Raw genomic sequence first — 25,465 nt, 5'->3', positions numbered from 1 at the left:
TCTACTTTTGAAGCTCTGTTTAAAAGGTATCAATGAAATAAAAGGGGAGATAGCTAGCACAGATACCCGCAACCATGTAAGCAACCATGTTCTGCCAGAAGCATCGCTGCCGCTGGCAGCGAAACCGTCCCCATGGTGGGAGTCTGCCTTTCTAAATTTTTTGTTAGATACTGAAAAATCAGGGAAAAACAGTGGCCACTTTGCAGAGAAAAAAAAAAAACTTATTCATAAAGGACTGTAGATCGGCATCACGCGTCGTAGCCCATCTGAAGCAGGAGCCGCCTCTTGAAAGCTTATCTCTGGACACGCCGAACCTGCCCATTCAGAGTGAATTTCCTGAAAAGCGCCGCGCTGAACGCTCTGCTCATGCGCATCGCCAGTTGCATGGTTCTGCACCTTGACGAAGTAGCTGGAGCGCGGGGAGGGAGCGAGGGAAGCGGTGATGCAGCTAGGGTGAAAGTCTAAGGCATCGAGGAGGCGGTAGGCAATGCTCGGCGGCGAAGCTCTAGGGTGATGGGATCACTGACACCTCCACCACTTGTAATAAAGGATGTCTTACAAGGCGCTGCGTCATGAACAACTAGCAGTACAGTCCTGATCCAGGCCAGCAACAGCGATCAGTCCAGAGCTCACACGAGCGTCGGAGCGCTCAGCGCTCGTCGTGTTCCTTAAACGCCAGCCGCTGAAGGTTCTGGAGCCGAAGGCCTTTCTTACAGTATGCTTTTGAACATGTGAAATTTCATACTGAAATAGACATATTTCTTTTGCTTCTAAGCAACTAAGAAATACAGCCGCATACATATAATACCACCCTGAAGGGTAAAAAATGCAGTTGGGTTATATCACTTTTGAACACTGCCCGAGACGCCCTACAACATACGCGACGACACACTCAGCGCACGAACCCCGCTGAATGTAAATGACATATTTCTTTTGCTTCTAAGCAACTAAGAAATACAGCCGCATACATATAATACCACCCTGAAGGGTAAAAAATGCAGTTGGGTTATATCACTTTTGAACACTGCCCGAGACGCCCTACAACATACGCGACGACACACTCAGCGCACGAACCCCGCTGAATGTAAATGACGTGTGCGGCCTCCTGGAACTGTGCCTATCAACCACATATTTCTAGTAAAACGGAGATTTTTACAGACAAGTGAAAGGAACGCCAATGGGAGCCTCCGTCTCTTTCGGCATGGCCAATCTAACCATCGAAGAACACATCGAAGAACGAGCCCTCAACTCAATCCACTTACAAGTGAAGATTTTCCTCAGGTATGTCGACGACTGCTTGGCAGTCATCAAGAGATCTGTGATACAAAATTTCCTATCTCATTTAAACTGCGTAGAACCAGATATTCAGTTCACGCTCAAGAGTGAAGAAAACTCCTTTCCGTTTTTGGGCGCCCTCGTATTCTGAAAGCATGGCGCCCTTCAGTTCTCCCTATACTGCAAACCGACTCACTTGGTTTTTGGTTTATGGTTTAGGGGGTTTAACGTCCCAAAGCGACTGAGGCTATGAGAGACGCCGTAGTGGAGGGCTCCGGAAATTTCGACCACCTGGGGTTCTTTAACGTGCACTGACATCGCACAGTACACGGGCCTCTAGAATTTCTCCTCCAAAGAAATTCCAGCCGCCGCGGCCGGGATCGAACCCGCGTCTTTTGGGACAGCAGCCGAGCACCATAGCCACTGAGCCACCGCGGCGGCAAACCGACTCACTTAGGCCGATATCTCCACTTCGCTTCGAACCACCCCGGACGGTCCATAAAGCGTCAGTGGTGAAGACATTGTTCAAAAGAGTTGAGACACGCTGCAGTACAGAATCTGGCAGTAGAAAAGAATAACGCACGAGATTCAAAGAACTCTCCATGAGCGGCTACCCAGAAGTCTGTATTCGAAAAACTATTCGCCTCCAAAAACAACGCACAACAACCAAAGCCACCACCAAAATACTTAACTCAGTCTTATGTCCGGGGTGCCAGCGAAACCATTGCCCGAATCCTGAACAAAAGGGGATCTGCAGGTTGCGCAGGAGCCTACAAACACTGTCGCGCTTTGCTTACCTGTTCCCAGAAATCGGCCACGTATAGAAAGAGCCCGAGGCTATATCTTTAGAGTTTTCAATAGGATCAAAGTGGCCGCTGTTGTGACTTACAATTTGATTGATCTCCGATGAGAATTTCATCGACTGATACAGCGAAGTATATTGATTATTGTTTCTTGCACCTGGCTAGAAGAAAAACCAGCTGCAGACCTGAAGAAGTGAATTATCTATATTAAACGTTAAAACAGCTCCGCAGCTGTATTAAGTTTGTGCGTTCTGCTGTTTACAGAGTGCCTGAAAGCCCTGTACCTGCCCCCCTTAACAGCTTAGTGCTTAGGTGTGGTGGTGCATGTAGAGTGCAAGATTACTGGAAATAAAATAAACACTTAAACCGGCCGATATAAAACCATGGGAACCTGACAGGGAGCCTGTCTACAGAATTGTTTCAACACTAAAAAACGGTATAAACACGGCCTATCAGCTTCTCACTCGTGGGCAGAAAATGAACGGTATTGCCCAAAATGCTCTCATCTTCCTCCTAATTGGCTGGTTCAACTCCTTAAAACAGTGACAATAAAGCTGGAATGATTTTGAGACTGGCGTAAAAAAAATTCTGGGAAGCCACGCATAAACAGCAAACGTGCGCAATCATAAATACCAAATAAACCAGGCATCTACCGCAGCCAGAGCGGTCTGCCTGTTGTGATTCGCTTTGAGCCCGTCATGGACCGTTGCCAGCGGCACCCGGGGAGAGAACAGGCTGCAACGCGTTGAGGTATTTATAGACTATCTCCAAAGCTGAGGGAAGAGAAAGATCACGTGAATAAGAGAGCGAGGGTCGGAGAAAAAAACAAGTATAAGCAATGTGGTCAGCGGGAAAACCGGAAAGTTACGTAATATGAACGAAAGAAACAGAAAGAAAAAAACGACGCTACTCAAGCAGCACACGAAACCGACTTCCTCTTAACATTAGGGGACCGTGAGGCGGAAAACGAAGGGCACCATCGCTTCACGCGCGTGCTTCGTAGAAAGCGCGTGGTTCTTTATATGCGCGTTACGATTTCGATGGTTCCGGGAACTGCAGGCTGGATTTGCTAGGGGATAAGTTCAACGAAACCAACCGACCACGCCTTCAAGGTACGACATTAACCCGCTCATTTTTGAGCGTGCAGGAGTACCGTCGTTTCCAAATGAACTGAGAGGTAACCGAACTTGCAATCCTTTTTCAATAGTTGCGAGGCTACCTTTTGAGGTCGTAATTGTCACCGAGTAGTAATACAAAGTAATACAACAAAACAGAAATATGAGCGTTACTTTACAGAAGGTTACTAATTATGCAGTGTTAGGTAATGAATTGTTGAAATAAACGGTGGCAATTAATTAGTGCCAGTAATGCGGAAACGTGATTCCGCTAGTCGGATGTCCAGAGTAAAAGCGAATGAAAGTGGGCTTTCGTTCTGAAAAATGGTATTCCAAACTCGTTAGCGTGACCGATTCGTGGTGACAAGTACTGCGGGGATGAAATAAGTTCTTCGCGCAGGTAAGAATGGTAAAAAAGTTTATGAAAAAGGCGAATTTCTATCACGAGATACAAGGAATGGTGGACTGAGACTGCCTTTAATGCTGGTTATGCTTGCAGTACTGTTGTAGTTGGAGAGAATGAACCAAGACCATTTCAAGTGAGTGCGTTAAGTTCTGGTGATAAGGATTCAATATTGATGCTGCGTACTCGAGTTTGGGTAAAATAGGGTAAAATAGATATTTTTACAGTAAAATCTTCAGGGATGTGGGTGCTTTACCAAAAGTACGGCGAAGAAATGCATGCGTTTTGTTGGCGTGTGTAACATGCGCAGTCCAGCTAAGGTCGTTAGTAATGTGAACACCTGAGGTACTTATTAGCGTGTACACAGTCTAGAGAGAGAGAGGGAGACTTTAATTAATAGAAGGGAGTTCTACAGAGTATAGAGTCATTCCATTCAGGTTATACGAGGGCATGTTATTGGTCACTCGAAGCACACGCATGAATTTGCACTTGTTAGCGTTATGGTTTACTAGCCAAGATTTACACCACGTTGAGATGGAACCAAAGACAGATTGGAGCGTTAGTATGTCGCTATCGTATGTTATTTCCTTTAATATTACGCAGTCAGCGAATAATGCCGGAGGGTAGGTCTTTAATGTAAATAAGTAAAAAAAGCGAACCGAGCCCAGAGCCATGAGGAACATCGAAGTGAATTACACTCGGATCCAAGGTGAGGTCATGAATTGAAACGAACTTTTGACGCTTTGTAAGGAAAACTTCATGCCAGGTTAGAATCTTTGATTCCAGGTATTGTTGCAATTTATATAGTAGTAAGCTACGACATACTTATGAAACGCTTTCGCGAAATCTGAACACGCAGTCGGCTAATGAATTACGATCAAGATTGACATAGCTTGTTAGTAAAGGATACAAGTTGGGATTCATCCGAAAATGGTTTGCGGAAGCCGTGTTGAAAGCGCGAGAGAAATACACACTTGCGGAGACAGTCACAGCAAGACGCCGCCGAGTGTCTGAAGTGAGGTTTGAATGCTAGCAACGTAAAGAGGTGCGCACTAGCAAGTTTAAACAGAGTGTTAGAGGTAATCTAATATATAATTCAAACTATTCCTGCGCATCACTCCCAATTACGTCCACTAAGACGCTGAGATCTTTTTTGAAGAGGGGCATGTTTGCATGTGAATAGTTAATGTTATTTACTGCTCTCTAGTTCAAGGCGGTACGTAACGATATTTAGGACGAAAATATCGAAAGGCAAAAGAGATAGTCCTAACTACAATGCCTGTAAAGCCACTATATTGCCGAGGACTTCTCGCAACAGGGGTCTTATACAAGCATTCCAGACTGCGTTTTTGCTGCTGCTTGTTTCCATCGTACACGCTTCAAAGTGGGTGCATCCTTTGGTGTCGGTGAAGGCAATATCAATGTCGTTTCACAGACTTTAGTGGTCATGAAACTTTCCCCTAAGTTTGGTACCAGCAGAGAAAAAGCCACTGCGAAAGATCCTATCTTCAATCGGAGGCCATCGAGCAGCCTCTTTTTCACGGAATAATTCTTGCAAACAGAGAGACAGTGATGCGCTATAGGCGAGTTACACAGAAAGTGTTGATTTCAAGAAGCGGTGCTTGGTGTAGTAGCAAGCCTTATTCGTTTGATTTCTGCACAGGCCAAGCGAAATGAGGTTGCAATTTGGCAGAGCTTTGTTCATGCGTTTTACATCACAACAAAATGTCGGTGATCTCTGAGGCCACGTGTTAGCTGAATGCTATTTACCTTCAAATGAGGCAAATAAGGATCAGGCCCTGGAGTGGATGGTGTGAATATGCGCGGTCATTCTAGAAGACGTACCAAAGCTCTTCCATAGTAGTGACTCTATTTCATAATGTTACGCAGAAGTGTCATTCACATCCATAAAAACGTCAAAAGGCCCGCACGAAACTGGCCTGTTGCCCCTCAGAATTGTTATTGTTATTACTGTTATTGCCTTACAAGTACGACCCGTGCAGAGGCGTCACATTGCTTACGAAATGCGTTGCTATGTGATTGTGCCATTGACAAACAACAAACACGAGTGATTTCTGGTTTGGTTTGGTTTACGGGGTTTAACGTCCCAAAGCGACTCAGGCTATGAGGGTCGCCGTAGTGAGGGCTCCGGAAATTTCGACCACCTGGGGTTCTTTAACGTGCCCTCACATCGCACGGTACACGGGCCTCTGGAAGTACGCTTCCATCGAAATTCGACCACCGCGGCCGGGATCAAACGTGCGTCTTTCGGGTCAGCAGCCGAGCACCATAACCATTGAGCCACCGCAGCGGCTTGAGAATTTTGTAAAATCGGCTCCTCATTATGCCAGTACCAGGCCTTGCCTTCGAAAGGCAAGCCATGAGATGTAACACGAGAGAGACATGACACAGCGAGAGACTACCGCGTTGTATCTCGACGGTGTTTCACACCAACTTGTCCAAAACGTAAACTTAGTGTCGAAAGGAGGGCAGTTTGCATTTGGAAGTACAGCGTGTGTGCAGGCCTCTGGAAAATCTATGCTCTTATATTACCTTGATGAATACTGCGACCAGAAATAACATTTGTAGGCTGTACAACTAAATTTTTCTGTGTTTATTATGCCTATTATTTCTGAGTTTGAAAGATTAGAGAAGAGGTATAGTGCGGGACCTCGTCCGGCCTTGCCACCTTCTGTCGCAGTTCCGTCTTTCGCTTCTGAAAAAATAAAAACTCATCCTTCAACCTACCTTAATTCCGACCACTCCCTAAAAATGCTGATCGGCTGGTCTTTATATAATACTTGCGAAGCAGCGTCTAATGCAGCCATACGCAGCCGCACTCTTCGTACAACCGAGTTACCCCACAGAAATAAGTAATTCCCTAAAGTGTGGAACCTTATATATAAGCTAGCAATGTCAGACCGATTAATTGAAACTTGCGAATTTTATCGATGCCATGGCCCAGCAAAGAGTCTCGCCGGTGGCGTTTTTTTAATACATTTTGAATGGTTTACAAGATGAGTGTACAAGTATTGTCATTTGGTTCAGCAAAATAGCTACAAATTAAAAAAAAATTAGGAACCTCCAAAATTGCAATTATAGTTACAAAAATAACACTAGCCAAATTAAAAAATTCGTTTCAGGAATCACTGTTGTTAACGTATTATCTCAGAAGTAAAACTACATTTATATTTTTGAAGTTTGTGCAGGCCGACGTGGTTGAGGTCACTCTCCGTGACACTTTAGTAACTGTATTAAATCCTTTTATGTGCTTATTGGCTTATTTATTATCTACCTTCCACGTTTAAAATCTGAAACACTGCGTGAGAACGAAGAGTTGCCGAAAATTTTATTTTAATTGTATTCGCTTAATATCTCTGAAGGAGTTTTAGCGAACTGTGCGAAGCTTTGCTGCATTTGTCACCCCGTTAATATGATACGAAATTCAAGAAAATTTCATTTTTGTGCGGCCTCTTTGCAAAGTAATATTTTCAAAACCTAGACAAAATAATGACCTCGAACAAACGGTTATACGAAGGTATTTTGTGACAACCACCTTACGTTATTTATTTTATTTCTCGCCGATAACTTTGTGCCATAGGGGCCACTCAACAGATTGAAAGAATGGAGCTGGAAAACGAAAAAGTTGGTCCACCCGATAGCGAATCCTTACTAAAAGAAGAGCCTCTTGCGCTGTTGAAGAAGCTGCTTCGAGGTAAGCATGAACGTGATCATATATTTATACATCGTGAGGTGCATATTCAACCATCTGCTGTGTTCCTCGAATAGTTTAGTACTCATGTGAGCAAGCGTTAAGAATCACTTAACTAAGCTAAAATTTCGCGTCCCGGAATTACATTCTGTACAATCGAATACCATTATATGAAAAATAACAATTATTTAACATAGGATCACGGTTTTCGTTTTACCTACGCCACGGTTCACTGCACTTCCTGACGTTGCAGGCTTTTTAATAAAAGATAACATCTGGCGCTGACCGTCACCGTTAAACTGAAAAAAAAAATAATAACCGTTTCGACGGCCTGAGAATAATTCATCCACATCTGTAACACAACCAAGGACCTCAGGATTTAGTGAGAGAGTACTGAAACGCTTTTTTCGTTTACAGAAGTTGGAGTCAGAGACCCCTTTTTCTAAGTAGTTCACCCGAGAAAAGTCGAGCACCAGGTCAGGGGTCTTGAAGAACGAGTCTTACAGAAATAATGTGTGGGAAATGGCATAGCGCACGTCACAAACAAACGTGCTTCCTGATCAACTTTACCAACGACTGAGATCCGTTACAAAGGGAATGGTATCTTTTCTCACCAGTTTAAGGAACTTAGAGGAAAGTGCAGCAAACCAGGTCACTGAATTTATTATTATTCATTCGTATTTCATTAGTAATCATTAGTATCAAAGAAAAAACGTCAGAGAGCTGTTTGCTACCATGCAGGTATTGCATTCAGTAAATGTGAAGAGGGCAGCATAAGCGGAATAGAGTAACAAAATTTTTTTCTGAAAGAAATTCTCATTTTGCCGGAATCTACAAGGCAAAATGAGAAACGGGACAAAATGAAGCGCCATCGAAATCTTCTAAAATCGTCTAATTACACAGTCTTCCAAATGAATTCACATGAAGTAGACTCCATGAGCACCTACGCATTCTTTCTGACCCTATTTGCATGTCGAACATCGTATTCGGTCAGAACCCGGTACTGTTATGTTCCATAACCAGCTGCAGACTAGGCAGTTCTACACCCAGGCTTTGCGCGTAGCCAATCTACACTATCCTTCTGAATACCTTGCCTTCATCGCAATGTTTCTCTCTTTTAAGCTCACTGTTGCTACCCTTTCGCTTCACCTTCTCGAATGAATATGCGACTTGATTTAATTCGCAGAACGTGAACTGGAGATTCTGACTGTGATTGCAGGTAAGACCGAACAGAGAATAACTCATTTTAATCATCATCATCAGAGGATCATCAGAGTGTGCTGCACACTCTTCTTGACTTGACTGCTGGAAAGGATCTGCCGCTTTTGCTAGAAAAAAACTGTGCAATTCCTGTCCTTCACATTTCTTCATTTTCTTTAGTCATCTGTGTTAAGCGTCTTCAGAGGCGCCAAACCGCTTGGTGGCCGCTGCGCTGCTTGTTGTTCTCCAGAACCTTCTTTACGTCGGCTTCGCGCCAGCCGGCAATCACCGTTTTTCTTAAGTTTGTGCACTTGAGGCGATATAACACGATATGTCTACTTAGGGCAGGTAGTGACCGCAGATCCGGATCATGAGAGGGAAATAACTAGAAGAATACGAATGGGGTGGAGCGCATATGGTAGGTTCTCTCAGATCATGAATGGTAGCTTACCAATATCCCTGAAGAGAAAAGTATACAACAGCTGTATCCTACCGGTACTCACCTATGGGGCAGAAACGTGGAGGCTAACAAAGAGGGTTCAGCTTAAGTTAAGAACAACGCAGCGAGCTATGGAAAGGAAAATGATAGGTGTAACGTTAAGAGATCGGAAGAGGGCGGAGTGGGTGAGGGAACAAACGCGGGTTAATGACATCTTAGTTGAAATCAAGAGGAAGAAATGGGCTTGGGCAGGGCATGTAATGCGAAGGCAAGATAACCGCTGGTCCTTAAGGGTAACGGAGTGGATTCCAAGAGAAAGCAAACGTAGCAGGGGACGGCAGAAAGTTAGGTGGGCGGATGAGATTAAGAAGTTTGCAGGGATACAGTGGCGGCAACTGACAAAGGACAGGGTTAATTGGAGAGACATGGGAGAGGCCTTTGCCCTGCAGTGGGTGTAGTCAGGCTGATGATGATGATGAACACGCTCCATCACTTCTTTCACGTTCTCCTTGGCAGGTGAAGAGTCTCTGGACTGCCCCAAAGATGAACAGTTCCTCTTGAAGTTTCTGCGTGCTCGGAAGTACGACGCTGATGCAGCTTTTAGAACCATTCAAAAATACTTCCGGGCCAGGCGTGACTATCCTGCCATCTTCGACAATTTTTCGCCGTCCGGAATGCCCTACGATACTGTCTGCCGCAAACACAAGCTTCTTGCCGTCTCCTCAAAACGCGATCCACTGGGCCGCGCCGTAATGCTAGTAAGGACAGGTAAGACGCATGCGTATGACGCATGTGAATGTGTTAATACTGAACGCTGCACACTTAGGTGGGTCGTACAAGAAATGGGTTAGAGTAACAGAATGTCTGGGTAACCAAACCCTCGGCTTTAAGTTGAGGCACTGAGTACACAACTTTTACAACTTAAAGGAGCTATAGATCTCCACTTTCCGCACAAAAAGGAACAAGAAAAAAAATTGATCTTGTGATCCACCGTTGTCTCCCCTCAATTTCTAGGTTTTCTTCGTTGTACTCCTCTCCGCAGGAAGTATCAGAGTAAAGCCCCCGTAAATCTACGTCTGATCGAAGCTTCCCGAGATGCGCGCTAAATGACTGCTCTAATTTTCATATCACTTGTGGCAAAGAAGCCAACCTTCATGTTCAACTCTCGATGAAGTAGGTGGTAAATTTTTTTTTCTCTTGATGTTCGCGCTGTGCAAAAAGTTATTTGCAAAACGCGGAGCATTTATGCTTTCCTTACAAAGTTACGAAGCCACAAATCAGCTTGCAGTATTACTCGATAATACCAGTATGATCTAGACCTTCGCTTGTAAATTAAAATGATCAAAATATAGCGAAAAGCAAAGCTCTGGTTTCATCTCCTGCAGTAGCACAATGGCAGCAGTTGTAATTGAACCACTGTAGTAGACAGAAAAGCATTAGCGGGCGCTTCACTGGTACTCTCACTTGACTGACGATAGTCTTAAAGACGTTAGATGGTTAGGTTTGTTTTGCACAAGCAATTTTACACGAATATTTTTGCACGCATTTGCATGACTGCAAAAAAGTGTCGCCACGTTTATGGCAGTCAGCTACCAAAAGACTTCATGTTGTGAACTGCCTGTCCAGCCTTAACACATTCCTCGTATGTTGACTGAGTATGAAGAGACTGGTTCTGTTTCGCGTACATGTGTTGACTGGAGTGCATTGAGATCTTATACGCTGTGAGAGTATCACGAATGCTAGAAGACGGTCGTGTCTTACACAAACGCGATAAAGAGCTTTGCGGTTGTGTCAGGAATGAACTCAACATTATATGTAAGACATTTTTTGAACACAAAGTCCCTTGTAGATCCAGAAGAAATATTTATCGCACGCACACACACACAAAAACTATTTCGTTCTTGGAAACCTAAGTCACTAAGCCTTTCACCTCTTCTGTCGTGCTAGTCAAAATGGAAGCCACAAGCCTATCAATCCTCTGTCGTACTTGTTATGGGACGTTACAAGTGAAAGGAATTTAAGGGGTACTTTGATCTGCGTTGCACCGTTACGTCAGTGTTATTTCAATCAAATTACATGCAACAACAAACGAAGCGCTTCACCTCAATCGAATAATCGGACCCCTTCGAAGTAATGTCTTGGATTTCGTCGCAGGCAGCTGCGGGCAGCAGAAACGAGAAAAATCGTAATTCAAGCGAAATCATTCGGAATTGAGACGGTGAAGCACGAGTCACACTACTGAGCGTTGTAACTAGTGCAGCTGTGTGTCACGAAAACGTTAAGATGTTCTTTTTTTCGAACTTACTTTTACAATCCTCACTCGCTATTGACCATTCTAAATAAAGCCACTTCAAAGCCGCGCTCTAATTTTGGGTACTTCTCTGATAATTTACGATTCCCTGCCAATGAAACTACCCCTCCCTCAACATCGCCATCGTTCGTTGAGCTCATGCTAGAGACTATTTTTTTAATGGAATATAAAACGCTATTGACAGCCAGTTTATAGAGTTAGGCTTAGCTAAAATTGAAGATCACGGCCCACTTACGAAGCTGGGAAGTGAAGATCGTTCTCGCGCTAGGAGGGAAGGATTCGGTAAGAGATAGCGCCATTTATCAGATACGGCACTTAATTATCACTTAACGTTCACTTGCAGGGGCCTGGGATTCTTCTATCTGCACTATTGACGAATTCACCAAGGCATGCTTCGTGCTAGTCGAGCGGATGCTGCTCGACGAAGATGTTCAGAACTGCGGAGTCGTCTTTGTATTCGACTACAAGGGTCTCGGCCTGCACCACTTGACGCACTTTACGCCATTCACTATTCAGAGGCTGGTTAGCCTTGCACAGGTGACGCGAAAAAAAATCAGCATTTTTCAAAGTGCTCTGACATTAAATTTCGCTAACTTGCATATGTTGTGCTCAGTCGATGTAATAAGAGTTAGTAAATTCAATTTTAAAGGGATACTGTTCAACGTTGGAGAATTGTGGTGGGTTACAATTAGAAGAGCAAAGGTGTTTGTCACCGTTGCTTTGTGAATGTCATTAAGTTGTGCAGCACATATTGTTACCCCCTCAATTGCTTTCTCGTGCAAACTCGAAGAGAGTACACTTATATTTCCTTAAGGCAAGACACTTGCGCGAGTTATGCGCAGAAAATTTCTTCAGTATTGCCGTCTAACGCGCAGTTTCAGTGTCTGTGGCGCTCTGCTTTTTAACACAAGATAACAACCAAACTTGGCGGAGGCTGCACACGAAAATGTCCATCTACTGATATTTTATCATCCTTTAAAAAATACATCTATAAGATACCAATACACAGAGAGTTGATCCAAAGCAGCCTACGGTAGTGTGCTATTGAACTAAGAATGGGTTTCCTACATAAATGTCACGATTACCTTCAAATCACTTCGACCCGGATAAATACCCCAGAACTTGTCTTTCAAGTAAAGGTCTTATTTATCGCAACTGGCCTCAACAAGACTGGAAATCCAGGTTAAACGCAATTTACATCATAAAGTTTTCATTCCAAAAATAAATTTTTGCACGCTACTTCGCTGTAGGAATCAAGCGCTGGGTCAAAAATACCAGCCACTCTAAGTGTATTTCAAAAAGCACTTTACTCTATGCTGCCCTTCGCTGACCTTAGCTGGGCCGAACCTGCGGCCGTATTCCGCGACGATCTATTTTAGCCTCCCATTTCATTTAACCTTGACGGCGATATGACCTCAGCCATAGCAGGTAGAGAAGCAAACGGCTAATCACAGAGAGCCGATCTGGCCGCGGCTCAGCCACAAGCCAGCCTCGTGCCGCCGTATCTAATCCAACTGATTAACATAGACCACGCTGCGCAGATTCGTTCCACAAAAGACTGAGACTGGAGTGGCGGCGACAAAGCCCGTCAGGCGTGTCGTAATGCCCCGTCATTTGTGGGCGCCGGTCGGCTAGTGCAACATTCATGGGCTCAAGATATGTTTTGCATGAAGGTGGCGTCATGAACACGTTTCTCTTATTAGCAGAAAGACGTCTGCTCTAACACGCTGCGTCAATGAGAGCAGTGACCAACATAGAACCAAATGGAATGGAAAGAAAATAATCGTCGTAGAATGCGCCCTCTGCTGTACAAACCAATTGGTAGCTATAAACCTGAAAGATTTAATTCGAACCGAGAGTACTATCGCGATGGAAAGAATGGCGAACACAATGAAGCCTACGCGATCCGCCGTTCGCATTTCTTTTCTTTTCACTTCTAGCTGGGTGGTAAGAAAAAGACGTTAGAGTAGTCCTGCAATGTATCATGAACGACTGTAGCATTTCGCAATAACCGAAGTAAAAGCGAGAAGAAAAGAAATGCAAACGGCGGATCGCGTAGGCTTCGCTGTGTTCGCCATTCTTTCCATCGCCCCTGTACATGTGCAGGCTCAGGAAGTTCAGAATTGAAGCGGCTAGACTACGAATGGAAGGGAACAAGGCAATCAGAAAGAAAAAAATTATTGGAATAAAAAAGGATGCACGCGTATGAGAAAGTGTAAAGTAAATTTATGGTAAGTTCGTGTTATTAAAATATATTATGCTCAGCGACAAAGCGTTTCGCGTAAGTTAATGCTCCTAGGAGTAAAAATAACATAAAAATAAACAGCTGAACACTTCACGAAAGAATCCAGTTTCTCTTTGATTTTCGGATAAGAAATTAGCGGCCGCTATTTACCCCCCCCCCCCCCCCCCCCCTCTACCCCTACTTAATTTCGATAAATACGTAGCCTGTAAACTAGCAGCTCTGTCAAATAGCTTTCTACTCATAATACTGAAAAAAAATTGTGCAAAAGCATTCCGAGTCGTTTCACAAACAAGTTAGTGACACTAAAGCTTCATGGGCGAGTTAGTGCATTTAGATCATGGCTGTTTCTCTCAGATAGTATGGCTCGAAACTGAACGCGCTGCACTTCACGCAGCCTTTGGGTTTCTCATTTCTAAGCTCTTGAGCTCCATTTGGGTTTTAGAATAATATTTCACGTTTTAAGCTTTCAGACTTTATCTCACTTTAGACCACGTGTGCACGTTTCCAAGCTAGGCTCAAAGCTTTAATTCAAGTTTTATGAACTCATCTAGCACAAGTCTGCAAGACTGCCAGTACGATTTAGTACGATTGTTCAAGGCTGCTTGTAATGAGTTTAACGAAAGAACGCGCAATTGTTAATTCACTTGCATCTGTTTCTGTCCTTAAGGGGAGCAGGTTGTCATGATTAAAAGTGAACGAGAGAAAGTGCTTGTTAGTTGCAGGATGCAAAGCAGCAAGTCAATATTATAATGCGCATAGGCTTGCGCTCCTTGTTCTTGTATTCCGTGCTCTAACGGCATCTCTCTTTCAGGACTGTTATCCAGTTGGTGTGAAGGCAGTGTACGTTATCAACAGCCCGCCCATATTTGACTTGTTGTTCTCAATATCCAAAACGTTCCTGAGATCCAAGCTAGTGGAAAGGGTGAGAATTCCACTTTTCACTCCCATTTTGTGTCGTCTGTCAGAGCAAAATGCCATTTTTCAATCTCTAATTTGAAGAGCCAAATACCGTATATACGTCTAGAAATATTAAAAGCTCAGAGAACCCACAAAAACAAAACAAATCAAGGTTAATGATCCCCAGCCTGCGCCGAGTCACGTCCGGCGGTAGACAAAGGCCTCGGTTGGTCAAGTGTTTAGGGGAATCTCCCGAGGTGGAGTAGACTCATTGACATCCACCCATTACTCATTGACATCCACCCGAGCGCAGCCATACAGCTACAAAGGAAACCTATACAGCTTTCCAAGAAACTTCGTAGTTAAAGAAAAATTCGTCCTTGTGCGGGGATGGGGGTTCCGGGGAGAGCGGTGGTCCCGGGTTCGAACCCCGGACCAGGACGAATTTTTTTTTAACTACGACGTTCCTGAGAAAGCTGTATAGCTTTCCTTTGTAGCCGTGGCTGCACTGGGGTAGATGTCAATCGTTAATTACTCCCTTATTAGACAAAGGCCTCCCAGTAATGTATAAATCCCTGGTTCTGTCCGATTCATCGTCACTCTGCATTCGTAAATTTACTGCTCTCTACTTCCGTCATTTATGTATTTCCCTTTCGTATTTTGGGTGTGTCATAATTTCATGTATACAGAATATGCATGCTGGAAAGCGGTAGCATTGCATAGAAATTATCAGAAAATATTTGAGGATATTACAGGGCCACAGTGCTACTTGAATATTTTTCGTAGTTTTCTTTCACATACAGCTTACTATGCACTCAGGCAGCAATTTCCCTAATTCTACCCAATCTTTAGGGCTGACTTCGCGTTTGCTAACCGGATTCTTTGTCCCTTGGGAGGAGTCGCCTTCTCCTTCCATTCAAAACTTGGATGTCTTTAAGGAAGTTGTCCCGCACTTTCTCTGTAATATTGCCCTCGGGTTAAGAGCAGTGTCTGTACTTGAATGGTTTTATTCATTTTTCTGTTTACTGTTAACAGTTTGCTAACGGGTGCAACTAAGTTACTTTCAAGCATATGCATGCTACAGACAATATATTGATAATGGTTTCAGCGTGCCTCCCTAATTGCGCTGAGAAAAAAAAAACAAGAGTTGAGGTTGTTGGTGTCAAAGTTTGAGTTCACCACAGAAGAAAGACATCTTATGATGACCTAGAATTACTCCTGACTTGCTCTTTTCACCACCACTTAAGCCTTGAAATTTCTAGGCATGTTCCCACATCTTATTCTCTACCTCTCCCGACTTCTTAAAATTTTCCATGTATCTCCTCTACTCGCTCCATCTTAGATAGGAACCATCAATCATGTTCAGTATATGTCCTGTTCATGTTCGTTTCCTCATATCACTTTTATTGGATTAAATATTAAATATTCAACTAACATTTGTTCTCTGATCCACGTTATTTTCTTTTTCTCTCTTGAACATACATCTACCGCATTCTTTCCCATTACTCTCTGAGTTTCCGCATGCCTCATATTTTGGTCTGTTTGTTAGCCTTTGTTTCCTTATGGGGTTTAACGGCCCAGAGCGACTCAGACTACAAAGCACATTGTAGTAACGAGCTCTGGATAATTTCCACCATCTGGGGCTCTTTAACATCAACTGGCATCGCACAGCACACGGGTCTTTAGCATTTGGCCTGCATCGAAAGGCGACCGCCGCGCCCGCGATCCAGCCCGCCTCTGTCGGGTAGCATCCGAGCAGCGTCGTTTCGTGTGCGGCAGCGGCTGTAGCCCGCGTGGGTGAAGCGAGCGCTCTTACCCCGTTGGCCTGCCGCGCTTTGATTTTGCTTTCGTCATCGCCTTGTTATCAGCGTCTGTCTGCGATGCGAAAAAAATAAAGGTTGACCGGTTTGCGGGAAGTAAGAGTTTCACGACGCTTACGACTGCGCAACTGTCCGCATTATTCATACTTGAAGCCAAACATGCACCGAAGTTCGTACTTTCTACGCATGCTGAGAGAGAGAGAAAACCAAAAAGTCCATTTAAGGCAACTGAAAAGACTTACCAGACACAATCAGGCAGACCTTGCCGAGGCGCCGGTGTAGTGCATTCGGGGACAAATGTGAAGCAGTGCGACTACGCTTCAGTGCTTGCCGAAATCGCCTCCAGCGGGCTCAACAGCTGTCATGCGCCGAAGAATGCTGTCGGTCGTAAAGCCGGGACCCAAAGTCCAAAGCGGGTAGGCGCCCCCACTCCTCTTGTACAGTGGTCCGCAGAGCATGCTGGGGGCAGCACTGGAGTAGTCGCCGAGAAAGTTCCTTTTTTATATCACCCCAAACATTTCGCATATGTTCATATCAGCGCTTTGTGGAGGCCACTCCAACAACATAACTCCCAGTTGTTCCAGTAGGCACGTCACCGCTTTGGCAATGTGTATGGGGCTGTGGTACTGCCGGAAGTAGTGCAGGCGGTCGGGGAATGGGCCGTCGGGAGCATAGGGCACCACTACGCTCTCGATTATGTAGCCCTAAGCTTCAGCGTTGAATTAGACCTGCAGGCGCACCAACGGTCCAAGGCCATCCTTGGACACTTCTCCCCATAGACTGACGGAACTGCGACCGCTGCTTAAAACGCGTTGAAGATTCGGTGACTCAAACGTGAACAGCGAAAAGTACCGAGGATATCGTGGCTTATATAATTTTGCCATCACCAGAGACGGCAAAAATGCCTAACCAGTAACGTTGCGTTAAGCAAAAACGTTGCATCAAGAATACACAGATACGAGCCAAAAATTGATAGAACACATACCACTACAAAAGGTTCTTCAGCGTCGCAATACTAAATATGACAGTCATTGCATTAAAGCAGTCCTACCTCAAATATGCAGGGTCGACATGCACACATGGCAGTAAAGAGTCACCTGGTGTTTTCGGCTCTCAAAATTCGCTGACGCTGGTCGCGACGTGTTGGAAACGTTGACTCATCAGAGAACATCACGCAGCGCCAGTTTTCCCCACTCCACGCAGCGTGGTCTTGGGCAAACGCAAGTCCTGCGTTCTTAATTGCTTCTGAGACCTTCGGCTTCTGCGACTGTACCCTTCGCAGGTAACCTCGTGTCGACGACTTCTAATAGTTCACGGGCTGGAATCCAACTCAAAAGTGTCTTTTATCTCACGAGCCGTCATGTTGGGTGTGTCTGCTCCAGCGACCACATAAGCAGGCCTTGATCCTTGCCCGTAGCCCACAGTCTGCCCATGGGGCATGTTTCCGAGTCGTACTTCACCATGGAATGCCTGGCAAATTCTTTAAATAGTAGACAGTGGACGACCTGTTTCTGTTGTAATGGCACGTTGCTGCGCGCCGTGATCATACGGGAAAATTATTCGCTCTCTTTCTTCGATCCGTGCGCTCGGCACTGCCACTTTCAAATGACGCGTGGAAGTACGGTCGCAGTGTATTTCAGCTTTTCTGGTAGCGATAAAGTTATGCTCACAACCAAACCGGGTTTGTTGCTAGACTACTTCTTTTCTTCCGACTGCAGAACAAGGCTCACAGTCGAGAACGATACACGTGCTGTGTTTCTGTGATTATCGTCTTTTTGCCCTCGTCTTCATGCGCTGTGGATCCCATAATGACTCACTACCAGAATCAAGCAATTCAAGAAAGGCCACGCTGGGCACCGACCACATCCTGCTAGATTTTTTTTTCATGGTTCTCTCTGCAGCCAGACGCTGATAACAAGGCGATGACGAAAGCAAAATCAAATCGGTGCAGGCCAGCGAGGTAAGAGCGCTGGCTTCACCCACGCGGGCCACAGCCGCTGCTGCTAGCGGAACCGCGCTGTGCAAGTTGCCATCTGTGGAAAGAATTAATGTGACGCCCCACTGTGGCAAAAATAGGAAACAAACGTCAGAAAAAACAGAAGCAAATCTATCGCAAATCGGATGAGCACGCCTGTCTGATGGCGACAGGCAGACTGCCTGTCCTGGACCTTCTAGAGGATAAGCACTTATCTGATGGGTGCCAACCCCAAGCAAAATCGTCTCTTGAATGTCCGCAGCTGGCCTAGCTCGAGCGCTCCGTCTCGTGGCGCTGCCCACTCATTGCCGTCTTCTCCGTAGCACATCCATGGTTTCCTACTGATTCGAATGTACTAAGCATTCTCTGTAGTTTTTTTCCACGGGCTCCGCTCCTCGCCTTCAATTTGACGCCGATAGCATACCGATAATACATGCATTCAGAAGAGTGACGACGGTTATCATTGGTCATATTTGTACTTCCTCTCTGCTTCAGCCCACTTTTCAAGAGATTGGAACCAAAAGGCCACGCCTGTATGCTTCTTAAAGCCTCAGCAGTAATGACTATTCATCTTGCAAACTGCTGTCAGGTGTGAACTCTCATATACTCGCCCGACTTTCCTGCAGGTGCATCTGCTTGGTTCAGACCTGGACAGACTTCAAGATGTCGTACCTCTGGATGTGATACCTGAGGAAGGAGGAGGAACGTTCGAGACCTTCGACTACGACAAATTGGAAACAGATTTGCTGAATCACAGTGAATACTTCGAAGACGTCAACCGCTACGGCTACGGCAATGAGAGCACCCATTGCTAGTCCACCAAATGGCAGCTGCAGTTTTCATTGATGCGTGGAGTTTTGTTAATGATATGAAAATTAATAAAAGTGCTGCTTTTTTTCATTTCATTGCTACGGAGACAGACAACAACGTTAAGAGTTTTAGCTTGCGGAAGCCAAGTGAACCCTGAAAAATCCCTTTTATTGATTCTTTGGGAGAATAAATAAAGGGCTCATAGTCCAGAAGAGGACAAAGTTACCTTCCTTTCCATCTTCGATCTCCCAGCTAACAGGACCCCTTTCGTTGCGTCGTCCAATCTCAGCCTATACCCTATTAATACTCCTTTTCCTCTAAAACTCGTAATCATTCCAACAGTACACCGCCTGTGTCTTGGCCACTCCCCCGTAGTGGGTATGTTCCATTCTACTTGAGGCCAACCAACCAACCAACAATCCCGTCCTTGTGGGTGTGCCCCTCCAGTAGAGGACAACAACCACAGCCCCGTGCTTCAGAGAACCCCGTGCCCCCTCCCCCAAGTTAGTGGCCTACGTATTCTTTCCAAGGTAAGACAGCCACGTTTCTTTTTGTCGGGAATTAGAAGAAAAGGATTCGAATTCCTAATCGTAGCACGGCTTGTCTATGTAAATCACATCTTCTGCACAAAACCTGCTCAGTCCACAAAGCCTGTAGCCAAACAGGCTGGAAGGATACGATTCCTGTCCTCGCTTTTTCCTCTAATAGATCTTTTGCAATAGGAGCAATGTTGGATGCATGTCTAAAACAATATCAACAATAAGCGGTCTACTGTGATGAGGCGCGGAAAATAGGTATCCATAACGTCGGCATGATTTCTTTTACAGAATGAGTTTTATTTGTCGTCGTTAATCGGCAACATCACATTCTGGACTGTAACCTGTTATTGGTAGGACCTAGGCAAGAAACATTCGTGATGTTTACGTCAGAAAGCGCCGCCTACGCTCTATGTTGTACAGGTACAAGTCACATAAGCGGCGTGATCAAGCGAATACTGCGAAGGAGTACTTCAAACGCGGTACTTGAAGCCTATCTCATTATACAATTAAACGAATGTGCTAATTTATGCACTATTAGGCCGTTCAGATATATATCGCGCAAAATTAAGGTATGATAGAATGCAGTTCTCAATAGGTTACGCAGATTACTCAATAATAAGTTCGCATGTCTAGCCGTATTTCCTTTCTTTTAGACATATACTGGCTATTTGTCTTGAATCGTCCAATACCAACAAGCCTGTCGGATTTTTCTACGCTATGTTCCGGATTGGTTATATGATTTGAAGAATGAACTCAGAATTGTTCTCATTGAGCGTAGTCCTGAATAACGGGGAGTTCTGAAGAAGTAGGGCTATCATAAGATAGAGAAAAAGCGGTTTGGCCGGACGGATGACTGCAAACGCGTTGACCACTGTGGATGAGTCAAAGAGAGCACTCACTGTGAACGAAATGGTTTGGTTTTGTCCTTTCGAGTAAAGCTTTGGTTTCCTGCAGGTGTGTCATGAGGGGACTTTTTTTATATCAATTATTCAGCGTTTAAACCTCTATATAGTATCGGAAAGATTGAAGGGTTACTAGAGATCGCAGAAGTACACAATTCATTCGTTCTTTTTTTCGTGACGATTCGGTTGGAACAAGGAGAAGAAACAAGTTTTTCAAAACTACCGCTTAGCCGGCTGAGGGTTAATATCACCCGTTATCACGGTGGAAGAAACAGACTATATTCTTCCACCGTGCCCGTTATACTTCTGTGGGTGTCTTTTCCTTCCGAGAGATGGCGACACAAGTCCACAGAACTTGGTGAGCGCGCTTAGTGATTACTCCGGTGCGGGTCATGAACAGCAAGCATCGCGGAACCAAAGGTATTGACTAACTGCCCCTGTAAAGGCATCCCATACTCCTGCATTCGAAACCTGTCGGGATGGGCGCGCAACACGCTGGAAAACGGTCTGAAAAAGGCAGGCTGCAAGCAGCATACACAACGTGGATACATATTGCCTTTCTTCTTTCAAGGCGGAGTACTTTTTAGCTCAACACATAAAGGGGAAAAGACGGGTGTAGCGCTAGGAAATATTTCGCCTTGAAAACATGAACCAACTAGCAGGGTTTCCGTTTGGAACATTTTAAAAGGAGCCAAAACAAAAGTAGCCATGCCGTTCAATCTTACCCCCAAATTTGTAGCCAAATACAATAGAAGCGATGTTAGGAATATGACTGTTATCAAAGAACAGTAACTGTTAGCGTTTTAAATCAACGCAAGAAAGGGAATAAAGAACACAAAATTTTAGCCTCTTTTCTTGATCTTGAAGGCGCAGGTATATTGAAAACAGATGAATTACTAAACGATGTGCGGGCAGAGTGTGTGATCTTGCGAGAGTAATTTTCTCATATTCGCAACAACCCAGTAGGATATTGAAGCTGTTTTAAGGCGGAATTCTTAAATGCCTCATCGTTGTAAGCCATAGAGTTTCTTACTACTACCTAGAGGGAAAGCTGGCGGCGCTGCACTTCAGCCAACATGGACGCTCAAAGCATCATGGGGCGGTGAGCTACTTGTTGCGGCACAGTCGTAGTTTTTCGGGAACACAGAGTGGCAGTACTAAGGCGTTTCATTCCGAAAACGTAGTTCGTGTGTGCGCAGACGACTTTCGCGCGAACGCAGTGTGCAAAAGCCATAGTAGTGAAGACGCGACGACACACGACGCCAATAAAAGGTTTTACTCTTCCGAAATGCCATTAAAAACCTCCTAAAGTATCTAAATAACAACATTTTTTTTGAAAACATATTTACTTTTAAAAGTACGCCTGTTGAGCACGAAATATTAGTTTTTTTAGTGTTCATCACTTGGCCAATAGGAAAGCTAGTCATGTCTTATTTTAGGCAAACTTTGCACTTAAATGCTTTTCTGCTCGTTTGTTGCAATCATTAGACAAGATATTGAATGTTAGGACGTTTGTAGCTATCAAACAGCTTTATTTTTTTATTATTTTTTGGCCAAAAGTTACAGTTCCGCAACAAGTAGCTCACCGCCCCATGATGCTTTGAGCGCCCATGGTGGCTGAGGTGGTCACGTGGGGTCTCCATGCAAATTCCCATAGACGGCTTGCCAGCTTTCCCTCTAGGTAATAGTAAGAAACTCTATGTTGTAAGCAGAAGTTGTCAACAGAAATGTCACGCTTTTCAATTGGTCGAAACGGTCGTGACGTCACAGTGCGCGAATTTCAAACGGGCCAATTGTACTTTGCCTAGTAACCATGCAACCAAAAAATTCGCTGTGGCTTAGCTTGGTTAAGCCCGGTAATTGCGAAAGCAATATCCGTACCTACGCCATGGTTCAGCTGGTAGTGTAGCTGGTGGTGGTGCTTGTGGTTAGACTTGTGGTGATGCATCGGTTATACAATCCAATCCAATCCAATCCAATGTAATGTAATGTAATCCAATCCAATCTAATCCAAGGCCGCCGGTGGTGGCACCGCCACTACTCGCAGACTGCGCGAGATGGTCGCCCAGCTCTTCGGCGTGACGTCACACAGAGGTCATGCGAAAGGTCATTTCATGTGCACCGCCGTCGCACACAATGGCTTGAAAGTGCAAGTAGTAAAGCTTTCGCTTTAATAAAGGCATGGTATAGTGATACTTCAAGTAAGTGGGACTGAGGTTAGTTAATTAACCAAGTAGCCTAATTAACCTTTCTAGTCAGACCACATAATTAAATACCAAGTTAAGCCTCAGCCATTTTTGGTCCAGTTCAGGAATCGAACCCCGGTCTCCGGAGTGCGAGACGAGCACGCAACCGCTCCGCCATGCCAGCTCGATGGTTTGGAATGAAGAAAGGCGCGCCTAGTAAATACGGTCTCTTCGTTCACTCCCACCTTCCTCCCTTCCCTTACGGCGAGGTTCAGGTGTCCACCGAGATATGCGAGACAGATACATTTCCTTTCCTCAAAAGCCAATTTACCGACGAGCAAGGCATAGAACCGAACGGGCGATGGCGTTCTATGGACTGTCTGGCAGCGTTGGAAGACGCTGTCGCGTTTCACTCTTAGAGGCGAAGCCTAACATCATAACAACGCATCAGTGACACAAGCAGCAACACCGCGCTTACGGCTTTCGCCTAACCGCAAAGCGCCCCCTGAATTTTTTAGCCACGTGACCTTGCGGCGTTATCACAGCCTGCCCACAGGATAGTCAGAAAATTACCCACGGTAGCAGGTGGCAGTTAAAGTAATGACTGGTCGCTCGGGAAGAGCAACTTGGTCCTCCTAAGTTTCACCGCCGGGAGCACCTGTCATCCCGGGGCAGTGGCGCATCGCTTAACCGCTGCGTCAGGAGTGTTATGAGGACTCCCAGAGATCTATGAATGCAAAGGAGGGAATGACCTTCTGCCTTTGTGGGAACTAACCTATTACGCCATTCCGTCATACCCTTAAGGCGAAGCTTAAGTGTCGCCTGCAATTTTTTTTTACCGTGATACTCTGACAACAACGCAAATGAAAGTGTCTGTGACAGCTTATGCGACTATCAAGCTACCGGGTCCCACATTTTTTGTCGAGAGCTGCGGATGGCAGTTGTGATGCAGTTTATCGTTGTTATCCTCTATTCCCCTCTATACCGGGTGTAAATTCTGGAAGTTCTTTTTTATCTTGTGCGAGCTGGTTTAAGTTTATAGAAGAGCAAACTTTTCAGACACAAGCAACCCGGCTCTGAATTACCATATACATCGATATGGTTTCAAAGGCTGATGTGCAGCCAACCGGATATGAATCGTCACGCCAAATAAGAAAAGCGGCACTGCTTGGTATCACGGCAACAGTTCAGCTCAATACAAATAGAACGCTTCTTTAAATGTACACTAAAAAAAGGCAGGGGATTGACTAAGTTTCGCGAAAAACGAAAACACATCTTTGATTTTAAACGCTTTTCTGTTAATTATGACAATTAGGAAGCAAGATTCTATGAACTGTACTTTTGTCCTTTGCTACTTCCTAACCTTGTTTGTACAATTTTCATTTCTTATACCACATTAATCCATTTACTGTCGATTCTGACAAACTCCTCGGAAAAGAGCGCGCAGCTGTTCACAGCTTTTGCGATACAGACGACACACCACACTGAAAAAAAAAAAAATCAGCTGGCCCGAATGTTGTTTATTTACCGGAGCAGGGCAATTAAAGCATTTATGATACAAAAGAGAGTTTGCCTGACACTACCAGAAATCCTAAAGAAAAGTCGCTCAATCTCTTGGTGTTTCATCGTCTTCATCGTCATATATGCAGTTCGGCAGTGGCAGTGGCGAGCGGCGGACGCACCCTTGCACGGTTTGCACGTTCTTTCGCACTTTTTCCAGGACACATCGGCCACAATCAAGTTGCTCTAACAACCATGCGCTGCTTCTAGCGTCAGCGATAATGGGCAGCGCCCCCCTACATTTCGCGGTATGGCAGTGGCAGTGGCGAACGGCGGATGCTTCCTTGCACGGTTTGCACGTTCTTTCGCACTTTTTCCAGGACACATCAGCTGCCGTCAAGTTGCTCCAACAACCATTCGCTGCTTCTAGCGTCAGCTATAATGGGCATCGCCCCCCTATATTCGGCGGTATGGCAGTAGCAGTGGCGAACGGCGGACGCACCCTTACGCGGCTTGCACGTTCTTTCGCACTTTTATTGCGAAAGCAATACTACGCTCATGAACGACTTTTCGCAAAGCGGCGGCCGGTAGCCACGTTTGGCCTTTAGAATGACCTCTGACGTCATACCAGGGTGAGAGATGGGCTGCCAAGTCGAGTCGTTGCGCAGCGGCGGCCGGTAGCCACAGGTGACATTTACAATTACCTATCACGTCATGCCATGCCTAGTGACGTCATACAAGGGTTAGAGATGGGCTACCAAGTCGAGTCGTCGCGCAGCGGCGGCCGGTAGCCACGCGTGACCTGTAGACGCGCACTGTGTTCCTTCTTAAGACGCGGCGCGCCGCGTTTTTTCCGTTACAGGCGCAGCGCTCGCTTTCGCAACCTACCAGGCTAAATCAAAGCTTAGCCCCCGCCAATTTTCTTCCTTTCTTCTTTCACTCCCTTCTTTATCCCTTCGCTTACGGCGCGGTACGGGTGTCCACCTGCTAATGTGAGACTGCGTCATTTCCTGTCCTCAGAACCCACTAATTCGAAATGGTTGTCGGTTTTTAGCAGCAACTTCCGCTCTCTGTGAAAGCCATTCATATCGTTAAAGGTTCGTGTTAAGTGTGCGATGCATGTTCTCTAGTGCACTTCTGTGAACTGGTTTCTGCTTACTGAATGAAAGAATTAAAAACAAGTGCGCATTGTAAATTTGCGTGAAAGCGGTACAACTGTGATGGCTGGAAGAGGTGGGGTGGGATCACACCGGTGATTTTTGCGGCTCTTGCAGCAGTACGCGACGCTTGTATTTCGTACGACCCATGGATAGTCGTCATGTTTGTTTTGTGA

The 25,465-nt window shown here is 45.2% G+C and overlaps 1 protein-coding gene across 2 annotated transcripts; it reads left to right on the top strand.

Annotated features, from left to right (window-relative positions):
- Positions 1 to 3,044: 3,044 nt before the first annotated feature.
- LOC149372715 (alpha-tocopherol transfer protein-like) lies at positions 3,045 to 19,092 on the top strand. 2 transcript variants are annotated; one of them, XM_089586998.1, is made up of 6 exons: positions 3,045 to 3,190; positions 7,198 to 7,311; positions 9,464 to 9,715; positions 11,602 to 11,795; positions 14,315 to 14,425; positions 18,822 to 19,092. In XM_089586998.1, the coding sequence occupies exons 2-6, from the start codon at positions 7,221 to 7,223 to the stop codon at positions 19,008 to 19,010; spliced, it is 837 nt and encodes a 278-aa protein (XP_089443124.1). In that variant the 5' UTR covers positions 3,045 to 3,190; positions 7,198 to 7,220; the 3' UTR covers positions 19,011 to 19,092. The 2 variants fall into 2 exon arrangements, with proteins under 2 accessions (XP_089443124.1, XP_089443114.1); XM_089586988.1 differs by having other exon boundaries at positions 3,045 to 3,255.
- Positions 19,093 to 25,465: the final 6,373 nt, after the last annotated feature.

This window comes from Amblyomma mixtum, chromosome 1 (assembly GCF_055824585.1).
Source record: "Amblyomma mixtum isolate Tamu chromosome 1, ASM5582458v1, whole genome shotgun sequence".
In the NCBI taxonomy this organism is placed as follows: Eukaryota; Metazoa; Arthropoda; class Arachnida; order Ixodida; family Ixodidae; genus Amblyomma; species Amblyomma mixtum.
The sequence above is the reverse complement of the archived record's forward strand: the minus strand, read 5'-3'. Positions and strand labels throughout refer to the sequence as shown.

Coding starts and splice junctions, on each gene's coding strand:
- LOC149372715 (XM_089586998.1), top strand. CDS start 7,221: ATGGAGCTGGAAAACGAAAAAGTTGGTCCACCCGATAGCGAATCCTTA. Junction 7,312..9,463: donor GTTGAAGAAGCTGCTTCGAG/GTAAGCATGAAC, acceptor TCTCCTTGGCAG/GTGAAGAGTCTCTGGACTGC. Junction 9,716..11,601: donor CGTAATGCTAGTAAGGACAG/GTAAGACGCATG, acceptor GTTCACTTGCAG/GGGCCTGGGATTCTTCTATC.